General features: G+C 36.9%; 1 protein-coding gene across 4 annotated transcripts in view; it reads left to right on the forward strand.

Moving 5' to 3' along the window:
• Window positions 1-16,994, forward strand: part of LOC105487736 (transmembrane protein 156) — a 62,466-nt gene that overhangs the window by 14,492 nt on the left and 30,980 nt on the right. For 3 of the 4 annotated variants that reach the window (XR_011621358.1, XM_011751364.2, XM_011751365.2), the window contains exon 2: window positions 15,276-15,545. Coding sequence is in view for 3 of the 4 variants with exons in the window: in XM_011751364.2 (XP_011749666.1) it covers window positions 15,276-15,545 (270 nt within the window). In the remaining variant the exon portion in view is untranslated. The remainder of the gene's footprint in view (window positions 1-15,275; window positions 15,546-16,994) is intronic. The other variant, XM_011751366.2, reaches the window with a different exon arrangement.

Consider the following 16,994-nt stretch of genomic DNA (forward strand, 5'->3'; position numbering starts at 1 on the left):
TTCTGGCTGTTTCCAGCTTCTGGAAGCTGTCTGAATTCCTTGGCTCATGGCCTCCTTCCATCTTCAAAGTCAGCAATGGCCTGTTGAGTCTTTCTCATATTGTATCACTCTGACATTGACTCTTCTGCTACCCAATTCCACATTCATGATTACATTGGGTCCACCCAGATAATCCAGGACAATTTTCTTATTTTAAGATCAGCTGATTAACAACCTGAATTCTATCTTCTGCCTTAATTCTACTTTGCCATGTTGTATACTATATTGACAGGTTCCAGGAATTAAGATAGGGACATTTATTCTGCCTGCCAAAACTGAATAATAAAAAAAACGAGACAAGGTACAAGTAACTAATGTTAGAAATGAAAAAGGGGTATAACTATAGACATAGCAAAATTAAATATATAATAAGAGGATATTGTGAATAATTTATGTCAATAAATTTGAAACACAAAGACACATATCTAGGAAACTTAGGAAGCAACGGAAAGCCCAAGAGTTTTACAACAATTAAAGAAACTCATTCCATGGTTTAATCTTCTCTGTTTCAGATGATTTTCACACTAGTTTCAGATGATTTTTCAGGCAAGCTCTGCCAGACTTTCAAGAAACAGACCAAACAAATAAATGCAATTTTATGTAAATTTTTTCAAAACATAAAAAAGAGGAGACATTTATTTCTTTTTAAACAAAAAGATGAAAATTTTATTTACTGGGAAATTCTTGCTGATTTTTTGTGGTTGTTGTTGTTGAGATGGAGTCTCGGTTTGTTGCCCAGGCTGTAGTGCAATGGTACAATCTCGGCTCACTGCAACCTTAGCCTCCTGGGTTCAAGTGATTCTCCTGCCTCAGCCTCCTGAGTAACTGGATTATAGGCACGCACCACCATGCCTGGCTAATTTTTGTATTTTTAGTAGAGACAGGGTTTCACCATGTTGGCCAGGCTGGCCTCGAGCTCTTGACCTCAAGTGATCTGCCCGCCTCAGCCTCCCAAAGCTCTGGGATTACAGACATAAGCTACCACACCTGTCTCTTGCTGATTTTTTCATAGGGGTGTGACAAAAGCAACATCAGAATTTATTGTGATTCTATCTACAGAAGCTGGAGAAGATGATTTCATTTGTTCATTAAACCCCTCAATGTCTTCTACCTGCCTTTCCTAACCTTTACATTCAAAATTATCTTCCTGCCTATATATCTGTTAGTCAATAATCTTTCTTCCATTAAGTTTATGAAATTCTTCATGACGTGATATGGATTTTGACAGTGCTGTTTTTGATGTCATAATACATGGCAGAATGACTTGTGATAATATCACTTATAGTTTATTCAGGGGTCAGTAAACTATGGTCTTTTACAGCCTCTTTTGTTTAAAATGGTTGGGAAATAAAGAATATTTTATGACATAAAAATTATATTAAACTTGAAGTTTAGTATCCATAAATAAAGTTTTATTGTAATGCAGCTGTATTCATTTTTACATAAATTTTTTGTGGCTGTTTTCATTCTATAAGGTGAGAACTGTGTAGGTGCAACATAGATCATATGACCCACAAAGCCTAAAACATTTACTAAATGACCCTTTATAGAAACTAAGTTGCAGACCATGGCCTATATATTTACATTACACTACAATTATAAAATATAGGTGTTTGACAGTATTTAAACCTTTGGATGAATAACCTTACATAGTGAAATGTATAGGTATATCTATATTACAGATATATCCTCTTAATTTTTACCATTTTTCAGTTGGCTGTTTTAGCTTTTCTAAATACATAATTTTGTCTGTAAATAATTATAACAATTGAACTGGCGCAGTGGCTCACGACTGTAATCCCAGCACTTTGGGAGGCTGAGGTGGGCTGATCATGAGGTCAGGAGATCGAGACCATCCTGGCCAACATGGTGAAACCCCTGTCTCTATTAAAATACAAAAAATCAGCCGGGCATGGTGGGACGTGCTTATAGTCCCAGCTACTCGGGAGGCTGAGGCAGGGGAAATCGCTTGAATCCAGAAGGTGGAGGTTGCAGTGAGCTGAAATCATGCCACTGCACTCCAGCCTAGCGACAGAGCAAGACTCTGTCTCAATAAATAAATAAACCAATTATGTCATACTACTCTTTTTTTTTTTTTTTTTTTTTTTGAGACAGATTCTGGCTCTGTCGCCTAGGCTGGAGTGCAGTGGTCAGATCTCTGCTCACTGCAACCTCTGCCTTGCAGGCTTAAACCATCCTCCCACCTCAGCTTCCTGAATAGCTGGGACCACAGGCATGTGCCACCACGCCCAGCTGATTTTTGTATTTCTTTGTAGAGACGAGGTCTCACTTTGTTGCCCAGACTGGTCTTGAACTCCTGAGCTCAAGAGACCCACCCACAGTAGCCTTCCAGAGTGCTAGGATTACAGGCGTAAGCCACCATGCCCAGCCTCATACTACTCTTTTCCAACACTTCCAAGCATTGTTTCCTTCACTTCTTTCTTTCTTTTTTCCTTTCTTTTTTTTTTTTTTTGAGACACAGTCTCAATCTGTTGCCCAGGCTGGAGTACAGTGGCGTGATCTCGGCTCACTGCAATGTCTGCCTCCCCGGTTCAAGCAATTCTCCTGACTCAGCCTCCCAAGCAGCTGGGATTACAGGCACTTACCACCACGCCTGGCTAGTTTTTTTTTTTTTCTTTGAGACAGAGTCTTGCTCTGTCACCCAGGCTGGAGTGCAGTGGCGTGATCTTGGCTCACTGCAACCTCCACCTCCCAGGTTCACGCCATCCTCCTGCCTCAGTCTCCTGAGTTGCTGGGATTACAGGCACCTGCCCCACACCTGGCTAATTTTTGTATTTTTAGTAGAGATGGGGTTTCACCATGTTAGCCAGGCTGATCTCAAACTCCTGAACTCAAGTGATCCACCCGCCTCAGCCTCCCAAAGTGCTAGGATTACAGGCGTGAGCCACCACTCCTGGCCTATTTTTGTATTTTTACTAGAGACCAGGTTTCACCATGTTGGCCAGGCTGGTCTCAAACTCCTGACCTCAGGTGATCCGCCTGCCTCGGCCTCCCAAAGTGCTAGGATTACAGGTGTGAGCCACCATGCCTGGCCTTCTCCACCTATTTCTAATCAATGTTTCCTCCTAATTGCATTGGCAGATTTTCCTGGCAAATATTTATAGGGAAAATTTCTTGCTTTTTCATAACTTTGACATAAATATTTATAGTGTTTCACCACTAAAATATATTTACATCCGTATCCTTAGTGCTATAATATATTGATAATTTGGTCTGAGACAGATTTTATAATGTAAGACTATTTCTCTTTTGCAAAGAGGATTTATAATAATTTGCAAATAAATTGGATATTTATTAAGTGCTTTTTAAGCATCTAGATGTAGTTCATATTGTTTTAGACCCACTGATGTAATGTATTTCATTAATATCTTTTTAAGTACTGTATAATTTTTAAATTTTAGATTCAGAGGGTACATGTGCAGGTTTGTTATTGGGTATATTGCGTGATGCTGAGATTTGGGTTTCTAATGATCCCATTGCCCAAGTGGTGAACATATTACCCAATAGGTAGTTTTTAAGCCCTTGCCTCCTTCCCTGCCTCCCCACTTTGGGAATACCCAGTGTCTGTTGAGCCCATCTTTGTGTCTGTGTGTACCCAATGTTTAGCTACCACTTATAAATGAGAACATGTGGTATTTGTTTTTCTGTTTCTGCATTAATTTGCTCAGGATAATGGCCTTCAGCTGCAACCATGTTGCTGCAAAGGACATGATTTCAGTCTTTTTTATGACTGAATAGTATTCCATGGTGTATATGTACCATATTTTCTTTTATTGTTATTATTTTTGAGATGGAGTCTCGCTTTGTTGTCCAGGCTGGAGTGCAGTGGTGTGATCTCGGCTCACTGCAACTTCCGCCTCGTGGGTTTAAGCAATTCTCTGCCTCAGCCTCCCGAGTAGCTGGGATTACAGGTGCATGCCACCACACCTGGCTAATTTTTGTATTTTTGGTAGAGATGGGATTTCACCGTCTTGGCCAGACTGGTCTTGAACTCCTGACCTTGTGATCCACCTGCCTTGGCCTCCCAAAGTGCTGGGATTAGAGGCATGAGCCACCATGCCCGGCCCATATTTTCTTGATTCAACCTACCACTGATGGATTGATTCCATGTCTTTGCTACTGTGAGTAGTGCTGTGATAAACGTATGAGTGAAGGTGTCTTTTTGGTAGAACAGTTTATCTTCTTTTAGATATATTCCCAGTAATAAAATTACTGGGTCAAATGATAATTTCCATTTTCAGTTTTTTCAGAAATCTCCAAACTGCTTTCCACAGGACCTGAACTAATTCGTATTTCCACTAACAGCATATAAACTTCCCTTTTCTTTGCAACCTTGTGAATGTCTGTGATTTTTTGATTTTTTAAATAATGTCATTCTGACTAGTGTGAAATGGTATCTCATTGTGGTTTTGATTTCTATGTCTGTAATAATTAGTGATGTTGAGTATTTTTTAATATATTTGTTGGCTGCTTGGATGTCTTCTTTTGAGAAGTGTCTGTTCATGTACTTTGCCCACTTTTTAATGGGGTTGGTTTTTTCTTGTTGGTTTGTTTCAGTTCCTTATAGATTTTGTGTATTAGCCCTTTGTAAGATCCATAGTTTACAAATATTTTCTTCCATTCTGTAGGTTGGTTGTTTACCCTGTTGATAGTTTATTTTGCAGTGAAGAAATCCTTTAGTTTAATAAGGTTCCAATTGTCAATTTTTGTTTTTGTTGCATTTGCTTTTGAGGACTTATTCATAATTTATTTGCCTAAGTTCGTATCTAGAAAAGTATTTCCTAGGTTTTCTTTTAGGATTTTTATAGTTTGTAGTCTTACATTTAGATCTTTAATCTATCTTTAGTTAATTTTTGTATATAGTGAAAACGGTTCAGTTTCATTCTTTGCCTATGGTTAGCCAGTTTTCTCCACAGCATTTGTTGAATAGAGTAACCTTTCCCCAGTGTTTATTTTTGTCAGCTTCATCAAAGATCAGTTGGTTGTAGGTGTGCAGCTTTATTTCAGGGATCTCTATGCTGTTGCACTAGTCTATGTGTCTATTAATGTTTTTGTACCATTGCCATGCTGTTTTTGTTCCTCTAGCCTTGTAGTATAGTTTGAAGTTGGAAGACGTGATGCTTCTGGCTTTGTTCTTTTTGCTTAGGATTGCTTTGGCTATTTGGGCTATTTTGTGTGTTTGTGTTGGGGGGGTGGTTCATATGAATTTTAGAATAGTTTTCTCTAATTCTGAAAAGTGACATTGGTAATTTGATAAGAATAGTGTTGAATCTGTAGATTGCTTTGGGCAGTATGGACGCTTTAATGATATTGATTATTCCAATCCATGAGCATGAAATGCTTTTCTATTTGTTTGTGTTATCTATGATTTCTTTCAGCAGTGTTTTGTAGTTCTCCTTGTAGAGATCTTTCATTTCCTTGGTTAGATGTATTCCTAAGTGTTTTATTTCATGTTTTTTTATGGTTATTTTAAATGGAATTGCATTCTTCATTTGATTCTCAGCTTGAATGTTATTGGTGTATAGAAATGCTGCTGATTTTTGTATGTTGATTTTGTATCCTGAGACTTTGCTCAAATCATTAGGTCTAGGAGTCTTTTCACGGAATTTTAGGGTTTTCTGGGTATATAATCATATCGTCAATGAAGAGAGATAACTTGACTTCCTCTTTTCCTATTTGGATTCCTTTTATTTCTCTCTTGCTTGTTTGCCCTGGCTAGGACTTCCAGTACTATGTTGAACAGGAGTGGTGAGAGCTGATATCTTTGTCTTGTTCCTGTTCTTGGGGGCAGAACTTCCAACTTTTGCCCAGTCAGTACAATGTTGGTTGTAGGCTTGTGATAGACGGCTCTTATTATTTTGAGGTGTGTTCCTTCAATGTCTAGTTTGTTGAGGGTTTTTATCATGAAAAAATGTTGGATTTTATTGAATGCTTTTTCTGCATCTATTGGGATGATCATATGGATTTTGTTTTTATTTCTGTTTATGGGGTAAATCACATATATTGAGTTGAATATGTTGAAATATCCTTGCATCCCAGGAATAAAGCCCACTTGACTGTGGTGAATTAATTTTTTGATGTGCTGTTGGATTTGGTTTGCTAATATTTTGCTGAGGATTTTTGCATCTATGTTCATCAAGGATATTAGCCTATAGTTTTCTTTTTTTGTTGTGTCTTTGCTAGATTTTGGTATCAGGATGATACTGGTTTCATAAAATAAATTAGGGAAGAATCCTTTCTCTTTAATTTTTTGGAATAATTTCAGTAGGATTGGTAGCAGCTGTTTCTTTTATGTTTGGTGGAAATTGGCTGTGAATTCATTTGGTCCAGGGCTGTTCTGGGCTGGTAGGTTTTTTATTACTGATTCAATTTCCTTATTCAATTATTGGTCTGTTTGAAATTTTTGTTCCTTCCTGGTTCAGTCTTGGGAGGTTGTGTGTTTCCAGGAATTTATCCATTTTCCTCTAGATTTTCTGGTTTGTATGCATAGAGATAGCAGTCTCTGAGGGTCTTTTGTATTTCTGTGTGATTAGTTGTAATGTTACCTTTGTCATTTATGATCATGGTTATTTGGATTTTCTCTTTTTCTTTATTAATCTAGCTAGCAGTCTATTAATCTTGTTTATCCTTTCAAAAAACAACTTTTGTTTCATTGAACCTCTGTATAGTTTTTTGGGGCCTCAATTTCATTTTGTCTACACTGATTTTAGTTATTTCTTTGTTTCTGATAGCTTTGGGTTTAGTTTGTTCTTATGTTTTAGTTCCTCTAGGTGTATGGTTAGCTTGTTAATTTAAGATTTATCTTCTTGATATAGGAATTAGCACTATAAACTTTTCTCTTAACATTGCTTTTGTTGTAACCTGGATGTTTTAGTAGATTGTTTCTCTATTTTCATTTGTTTGAAAGAATTTTTTGATTTCATTCAGGAGCAAGTTGTTGAGTTTCCATGTATTTGTCTGGTTTTAAGAGTGCCTCTTGGTATTCAACTTATTTTTTAAGGCTAGTATATCTCGTTACTCAAACTCAACAAAAATGAGACAAAAAGAAAAATTTACAAGCCAATCTCACTTATAAATATAGATATAGAACTTTGAAACAAAACATTAAGAATGCACAAGCAGCAATGTAGAAAAATGATCAAATTAGATTTATTACTGGAGTACAAGATGAAGTTAGCATTAAAAAAATCTAATAATGTAATTCACTACATTAACAGATCAAAGAAGAAATACTAAATAATCATCTTAATTGTTGAAAGAGGATTCAATTATATTCAATAGTCCTTATAACTAAAAATTCCCAGCAAACTAGGACTAAAAGAGAATTTGCTTAAATTGATAAAGGGCATCTAAAATAGTTATAAGAAATATTCTCAATGATGACACATTGTAAGTATTCTTAAAATCAGGAGCAGGCAAGAATGCCCACTCTCATAATTTCTAATCAACATGGTACTGGACATCCTTGACATTGCAGTAAGACAAGTATAAGAAATAAAAAGTTTGAAGATTGGAAAGTAAGAAGTAAAGTTACATTATTTGCAGTCAATATGCATATTTGCATAGAAAGCCCAAAAGCTACAAAAATTAAAGTTAATAAAAAAGTTTAATAAAATGGCAAAAAATAAGACTGATATTTAAAAGTCAGTTGTATTTCCATATACCACCAACAGACAGAAAACACATTTCCTAAAAGATACTATTGGCAACAGCAACAAAAAGCAAGGCACCTAGGAGGAAATCTAACTGATATTAATCTAATAATATATAAGGTCATAATGGAGAAAATTTAGAAACTTTATGGAAAGATATCAAAGAAACCAAAGAACTCTATATAAATAGAGAGAAAGGGCTGGGTGCAGTGGTTCACGCCTGTAATTTCAGCACTTTGGGAGGCCGAGGCAGACGGATCACGAGGTCAGGAGATTGAGACCATCCTGGCCAACATGGTGAAACCCCGTCTCTACTAAAAAATAGCAAAAAAATTAGCTGGATGTGGTGGTGCGCAGGGAGGCTAAGGCAGGAGAATCGTTTGAACTCGGGAGGCAGAGGTTGCAGTTATGCAGTTAGACAAGACCGCACCACTGCACTCCAGCCTGTTGACAGAGCAAGACTCCATTTCAAAAAATGAAAATAAAAAAATAAAAAAGATAAATAAGTAAATAAAAAGAAAAGAAGAAATGAATGATAGGAGGGATTCAGTTTCATATCTTTCTTCTCCAGCTGATTTCTAGAAGCAAGTCAAAAGTACAACTGGGTTCTTTACCGAACTTAACAAGCTGCTTTTAAAATTTATTGAAATGAGCGAAGGGCCAAAAATTGCTAAGATACTTCTGAAGAAAAATAACAAAGCAAGGGGACTTTTTCCTCTCAGATATAAGAGCTTTTATAAAGGAAAAGTAGTTTGTCAGCATGGTATCTTTGCAAAGATGGAAAAGTGGACTAATGGAACAAAATTGAGAACTCAGAAACGTGCTTATATGTACCTGGAAGCTTTATATAACAGAAGTGTCATTACAGATAAGAAAAGATAGACTACTCAATAAATGCTAGTATAATTGGTTATACATAAAGAAAAAACAAATTTGGATCCACACATCATACTATATACAATTCTATGTTGTTATTTTTTTTTTTTTTTGAGACAGGGTCTTGCTCTGTCACCCAGTCTGGAGTGCAGTGATATGATCATGGCTCACCACAGCCTCAACCTCCTGGGCTCAAGCAATCCTCCTACTTCAGGCTCTGTAGTAGTTGGGACTACAGGCATGCACTACAACGCCTGGCTAATTATTATTATTATTATTATTATTTTGTATTTTTTGTAGAGATGGGGTTTTGCCATGTTGGCCAGGCTGGTTTCAAGCTCCTGGACTCAAGTGACTCACCCACCTTGGCCTCCCAAAGGACTAGGATTACAGCCATGAGCCACTGTGCCCAGCCATTCCATACATTAAGAAATGAAATGTGAAAGGTAAAACTTTAAAAACAACTTTTAGAAGAAAATATAGGTAAAGATCTTTTTAACTTTAAGGAAGAAGGACTTCAGACACAAAGCTCAAATTATAAAGAAAGTGGTTGATAAATTCACTACATTAAGAGCTCCCCTTAACTAAAAGATCATAAAGAAAATAAATAGATAAGGTACTGACTGTGAGAAGATATCCTGATAAAAAATTTAGATAATGTATTGAAATTTTAAGCAGAAAACATAAAGAACTTCTAAACATTAATTAAATAAAAAGACAACCTAACAAAAAATCAAAAATTAGAAAAAATAGAGAAAATTTGGAAAATATACATTAAAACCATGATGAGATTCTATTTAACACTCACCAAATTGGAAAAACCTGAAAAGCATTGGTCAGAATATGTGTCAAAAAGAAAGAACTGCCAGGCAGTGGTTCATGCCTGTAATCCCAACACTTTTGGAGGTCAAGGTGGGCGGATAACTTGCAGTCAGGAGTTGGAGATACCAGCCTGGCCAATATGGTGAAACTTCATCTCTACTAAAAATACAAAAATTAGCCAGGCATGGCGGCAGATGCCTGTAATCCCAGCTACTCAGGAGGCCAAGGCAAGAGAATCGCTTGAACCTGGGAGGCGGAGGTTGCAGTGAGACGAGATTGTGCCACTGCACTCTAGCCTGGCAACAGAGTGAGAGTCTGACTCAAAAAAAAAAAAAAAAAAAAAAAATTTTTATACACTGCAGGTGGGAATATAAATTGATACAAACCATTTTTTGTATAATGATATGGCATTTTCTAGTAAAACTGAAGAAACACTAAACACCCAGTAATTAAACCCTTAGTGTACACTAAAGACATGTTCATCAATATTCAGAGTAGCATTATTTTAAAATCAACATTACTGCCATACAATTTACATACAGTAAAATGCTCCCATTTTAAGTGTATAGTTTGATGAGTTTTGACAAATATACATACCAGTGTACCTAGCACCACAATTAGGATATAACACTTTCTTTCACTCCTAAAAGTTTCTTATTGCTTGTATTAGTCCGTTTTCACACTGCTATAAAGATACTATCTGAGACTGGGTAATTTATAAAGGAAAGAAGTTTAATTGACTCCCAGTTCTGCATGGCTGGGGAGGCCTCAGGAAATTTGCAATCATGGTGAAAGCTGAAGAGGAAGAAGTCACCTCTTCACAAGGCAGCAGGAGACAGAAGGGAGAGTGAAGGGGGAAGAGGCTGTTATAAAACCATCAGATCTTGTGAGAACTCACTCATTATCCCAAGAATAGCCTGGGGGAAACTACCCCACAATCCGGTCATCTCCCACCAGGTCCCTCCCTCAGCATCTGGGGATTACAATTCAAGAGGAGATTTAAGGGGGGACACAAAGCCAAATCATACATTACAAAGCTCCATTACAGAAGAGCCCTTTTCCTACTGCCAATGCAGTTTTCCATTTTCTTGAATTTCATGTAAGTGGAATCATACAATATATAGCCACTTGATTTTGGCCTCTTTATAATGCCTTTGAGATTCATCCATGTTGTTGCTTGTAGTTTGTTCCTTTTTGTTGCTGAGTGGTATCCCATTACATGAATATAGCAAGAGTTGTTTATATATTCACTAGTTTTTAGACATTTGAATTGTTTCCAGTCCTTGGCTATTATAAGTAGAAAAGCTGCTACAAAAATTCATGTAAAGGTCTTTGTGTGGACATATGTTTTTATTTCTCTTGTGTAAATTTCTAGGGGTGGAATTTTTGGGTCATATGGTAAGTATATCTTTAACTCATAAGAAAATCTGTTTTCCAGAATGATTATACTCTTTTACATTTCTACCAGCAATGTATGAGAGTTTCAGTTCACAGCAACATTATTCATAAAGCAAAAAATGGAACAACACAAATGTTCACTGACAGAAGAATGAATAAATTATAGTATATTCATTCATAAGAATACCATATATAATTAACTACAGCTCTATGTATCAACATGACTAAAACATATTAAGCAAAGTAAAAGCAAATCACAGAATATATACAGTATATTCTATATGTATGTATATATTTCTAAACTATGCTATAGTGTAGGGGTGAGAAGAGATGGGGTGCTTCAAATAAATTGGTAATCTGTTTCTTAATCTGGGTGATAGGTACATGGGTATTAGTTATTATTATTTAACTGGCACAATACATTTTATATATGTGTGTATAATATATTTTTATAATAAAAGTTTAAAAAAAGGTAGTAGATGTTTCTTTAATCTTACTGTTGCTTTTTCTTTAAAAAGAGAAAATAATTGACTTGAGCATTTGTCCTATAGTGCCATGTATTTTTCCAATTCTGTTTAGTATTCTATGTACTTCCTCTGAGAGGTTGCAGTCTTAGTACTGGAGTAATTCTGGAATGCATTTCCATCTCTGAGAGTGAGCATTTAGATGTTGACTCTCAGCAGTATTAATGGCAGGAGTTAAATTCATAAATCCTTGTTTATGGAGATGAGAATATAGTCCACCTGATAGCAAAAATGATTGAGTAGAATTTATTTATTTCTTAAAATTATGCTGGGGAAGGATGTGTCTTCTATTTATTTCTTTTCCAATTGAATTATTTAAAGCTGAGGTTTAAAAATCATCATGAAATTACCCCATAGCTGAATATAAAGGATCTGTCATCAATTCTAGAAAGCTCAGTTGGTCACTTATTGAATAAGAAGACTGCAATATTGACAGTAAAAATTTCTCTATCTCTCTTCTAGGTCATATCATAGCAATATAAATTGAAGTTGAAAGTTTCATAAAATGAAAAGTGCCAGTGAGGAAAATGGAAAAATGGCAAGAAATCAGTTTTTCATGTATTTTAGTGATATTAGAAAAGATAAAGATTATAGAGTTTCATCAGATGGTGCATTTCCATATCCTTCCTGGGGCATTATTAGTGAAGGCAATTTTTTAAATTATAGTTACAATCTGATTACAACTTTGATTATAAATATATTAAGATCCCAGCACTTTGGGAGGTGGAGGTGGGCGGATCACCTGAGGTCAGGAGTTCGAGACCAGCCTGACAAACATGAAGAAACCCTGTCTCCACTAAAAATACAAAATTAGCCAGACGTGGTGGTGCATGCCTGTAATCCTAGCTGTTCAGGAGGGTGAGGCAGGAGAATTGCTTGAACCCAGGAAGCAGAGGTTGCAGTGAGCCGAGATCATGCCATTGCACTCATCATGCCAGCCTGGGTAGCAAGAGCAAAACTCCATCTTAAAATAAAATAAATAAATATATTAAGACATAATGAAATTGTATATTTGAGTAAATTTTGTATAGCTGGAAATTAAATGTGAATTATTACAGAAGCAATTTCAAATATAGAAGCCTAGTAAATGAGCCATTAATTTATTAAATAATAACAAAAATCACCAGTAATTAAACACTTATGGGATTACTATCAAAATACAAATTATACACATTTGACAAATGCTTTAATATCAATCATGAGCTTGACTTTTTTCAAGTTTGAAGCAAGGCATATGAGTAGGGGAAATTATTCAAAAAAATGAAGTAGTTCTTTCATTGTGCTCCATATTATTTAGAAATCTTAAAAATATATTTTGCCCCATATGATTATATGAGAAATGGTGAAGATGCTACATAAAGGTGGAATTAACCATGTCAGTTGTGTTTCTTTTCTTTTCTTTTCTTTTCTTTTCTTTTCTTTTCTTTTCTTTTCTTTTCTTTTTTAAGACGGAGTCTCGCTCTGTCGCCCAGGCTGGAGTACATTGGCGCGATCTTAGTTCACTGCAAGCTCCGCCTCCCGGGTTCACGCCTTTCTCCTGCCTCAGCCTCGCGAGTAGCTGGGACTACAGGCACCCGCCACCATGCCCAGCTAATTTTTTATGTGTGTATTTTTGGTGGAGACGGGGTTTCACCGTGTTAGCCAGGATGGTCGCGATCTCCTAACCTCGTGATCAGCCCGCCTTGGCCTCTCAAAGTGGTCAGTTGTTTTCTCATGCTAACAAAGGACTATCAGACTGGGCAATTTCTGAAAGATAGGTTGCTTATTCCTTAGTTGATCATTACTGCTAAATAGGAATTCCCAATGTTTACACAGTAAGTTTTGATTATTTTTATGAATTAAATAATAGATAATTCTGTCCTAAAGGTAAGATTAATTTAAAATTTTTACTGTGGAATATAGGTTGGCATCTTATTTATTTATTTGAGATGGAGTCTCACTCTGCCGCCCAGGTTGGAGTGCAGTGGCGCGATCTCCACTCACTGCAACCTCTGCCTCCCAGGCTCAAGCAATTCTCCCGCCTCGGCCTCCTGAGTTGCTGGGACTATGGGTGCCCACCGCCATGCCTGGCTAAGTTTTGTATTTTTAGTAGAGATGAGGTTTCACCATGTTGACCAGGCTGGTCTCGAACTCCTGACCTCAAGTGATCCAACTGCCTCGGCCTCCCAAAGCACTGGGATTATAGGCATGAGCCATGGCGCCTGGCCTGGATTTGCATTTTAAATGACATATATTTGTACAAATTTCAAAAGTGTTTTCATATGTACTATACAATTTGATGTTGCTATAACCCCATGAGATTAGCAGGCTTATCTCTGTTTTGCTAGTAAGAAAACTAGACTCGTGGAGATTAAGTAAATTATCTAAGTATCTTGACTAATGACAGATATAGCACTGGAATCTTTTTTCTCATTTTCAGACACGGTCTCCCTTTGTTGCCCAAGCTGAAATGCAGTAGTGTGATCATGGCTCACTGCAGCCTCAACCCCCAGGCTCAAGTTATCCTTCTACCTCAGCCTCCTGAGTAGTAAGGACTACAGGAGTACAACACGATGCTAATCTAATTTTTGTATTTTTTGTAGAGATGGGGTGGCCATGTTGCCCAGGCTGATCTCAAACTCCTGAGCTCAAGCAAGCTGCCCACCTCTGCCTCCAAAAGGACTGGGATTACAGGTGTGAGCCATCGCATCCAGCCTAGAGTGTTTGTCTTTTGTTTCTGAACTCAGTATTATTTCTATTATACCATAATTTCTGTATCTGATGTATGTCTTCAGACGAAAGTAAAAATTATGATGTCATCTTGTTAAATTTCATCTTTAGGGGTTGTGGTAGGCTGAATAATGGCCGTCTAAAGATATCAGGTGCTAATTCTGGAAACCTGTCAATGTTACCTTATAAGGAAAAAGGGTCTTTACAGGTGTGACTAAATTAAAGGTCTTGAGATGTGAAGATTATCCTGGATTAGCCTTGTGGGCCCTAAATCCAATCACGAATGTCTTTATATAAGAGAGGCAGAGGGCGATTTCACACAACAGAAAAGTAGAAAACAGAGACACAGAGGAGAAAGCAATATGACTATGGAGACAGAGATTAGAGTGATGTGGCCACAAGCCAAGGAATGCCAGCATCCACCAGAGGGCCAAGGAACAGATTCTTCCCTAGAACCTCCAGAGGTAGTACAATCATGTAGACCTCTCAATTTCTGACTATGGAAACTGGTGTTGGACTTCTGGCCTTCAAAACTGTGAGAGAATGAATTTCTCTTGTTTTAAATTACCAAGGTTGTGGTAATTTGTTACAACATCCCTAGGAAACTGATACAGAGATACTGTTCAAAGTTTTCATAACCTGTTCAACTCCATGCAATTGACTTGAGTCTCTATTTTGGAACAGATGGATTCAAAAGAATCTAAGGCTTGTCCATAAAAAATTCCCCAGAATAGAGAATGGTTAAAATGCTGAGATTCCAAGCACTTCTTTATAAAGACACCTGTTCTCTGAGAGTTAATAGGGAATGTTCACAAGTTTAAAAGAGAAATGTTGCTGGGCACTGTGGTTCCCTGTCTCTACAAATAATTTTTTAAAAATTGGCTGGGCATGGTGGCATGCCCCTGCAGTCACAGTTACTCTGGAGGCTGAGTTGGGAGAATTGCCTGAGCCTGGGAGGCCAAGGCTGCAGTGAGCTATAATTACACCACTGCATTCTAGCCTGGGCGACAGAGCAAGATCCTGACTCAAAATAAATAAATAAAAATAATAAAATAGAAATATTTAAATGGAATAGTTATTGTTAATTCATGTCAAAAAAAAAAAGTCTTATCTCTGATAAGCTAAAATGTACTGAATCTACCTAAGAAAAACTGGGAGCATACTGTGTATTTATTTGAATGCCGAACACTCAAAACTTTAGAGTAAAGCAAGTGTTTTTCTTTTTTCTTTACAGAAAGAACATTGGAGCTATCATGTCTGGAAGTGTGTTTACAATCTAATTTTACCTATTCACTCTCCTCCTTAAACTTTTCTTTTGTGACTTTTCTGCAATCAGTAAGGGAAACTCAAATTATCATGAGAATCTTTCTAAATCCCTCTCATTTTCATAACTTCACCAGGACTTGCCAAGACATCACAGGTGAATTTAAAATGTGCTCCTTGTGTTTGGTTTGTGAGTCTCAAGGAAACATGGATTTTATTTCTCAGGAACAAACATCAAAAGGTAAACACAAAGTGAAGGTGATAATAAAATGGTATCAGGTATAAATTAATGTATTCTGATAAAAACATATTAATAATATATTCTTTTTTTTTTTTGAGATGGAGTCTCGCTCTGTTACCCAGGCTAGAGTGCAGTGGTGCGATCTCGGCTCACTGCAACCTCTGCCTCCCAGGTTCAAGGGATTCTATTGCCTCAGCCTCCCAAGTAGCTGGGACTACAGGCACATGCCACCACGCCCGGCTAATTTTTTAGTTTTAGTAGAGACGGGGTTTCACCATCTTGGCCAGGCTGGTCTCGAACTCCTGACCTTGTGATCCACCCGCCTCGGCCTCCCAAAGTGCTGGGATTACAGGCGTGAGCCACCGCACCTGGCCAATATATTCCATTTTTAAATCCAGTGGCATTGGAACATTCAATGATGTGGCTCTTGATAAGTGACTTGTTGGGCTTTGGGATGTTACTTGGTTTTGGTTTACTTTGACTTATTGAAAACAAAGGATTCTTAAAATGCATCAAAATGCCACTGTAATTCACATGCATGTGATGGGTGGAGGATTATTTGGCATGTACTCTCTTCAAAAGTAGTAAATCTTTAAAAAACAATTTTAAGTAAATCTGTAGTTTCTCATAGTAAAATCAAACTTTGATTCTCTAAGGAATCATTGAGCCCTTGCATTTGTACCTACTCCTGCTTAACATTTAGTCCTTGTATGTGAAGTCTTTTTACTTCTCTGACTTTACAGTGTGCCTCTTGAAGGCAGGGCCTTTGTTTTTGCTTACTACTAAATCTCAAGCTTTGTGCACAATGCCTGACATAATACCTAGTAGACACTCAGTAAATTTCTGTTGAATGAATGAATGAATAAATAAAGAATAACTGCTTATTATCTGCAGTGCCTAACTGAACCTTGCAGTTATCATGAGATCCATCTATATTATTTAATTAAATCAAATAAAAATGGATCATTAAGAAATTAAATAATTCCTTTACAATCATAAAATATGCTGATGGCCTCAAGCCCAAACATCAAATTTATTATTTGTATTTATTCAGTGAGAGAGGTTGCCTCCTGTATCACTAGATACTGGAATTTATGTTTTTGGCATTCTTTGAGAATGGGAACATTATTTCTTGGCATTTACCTTGTTTTTCTGATGTTGTTTTCATGTACTTATTGGGCATTTATGTATCTCTTCTTTTAAAAATATTTTGTCATTATAGATTCAGAGGGTCCATGTGCAAGTTTGTTACATGAATATATTTTGTGTAATTGTGAGACTTGGGCTTCTAGTGCACCCATCACCAAAATAGTGACCATTGTACCCAATAGGTAATGTTTCAACCCTCACCCCCCTGCCCCTTGGCATTGACTTTGGATGACGTTCTTACTCAAGTAGTGCTGTAACTCCTCCAGGTTCTGGGCTGAATCCAACAGAAAGCAAATTGTG

Source organism: Macaca nemestrina, chromosome 3, assembly GCF_043159975.1.
Source record: "Macaca nemestrina isolate mMacNem1 chromosome 3, mMacNem.hap1, whole genome shotgun sequence".
In the NCBI taxonomy this organism is placed as follows: Eukaryota; Metazoa; Chordata; class Mammalia; order Primates; family Cercopithecidae; genus Macaca; species Macaca nemestrina.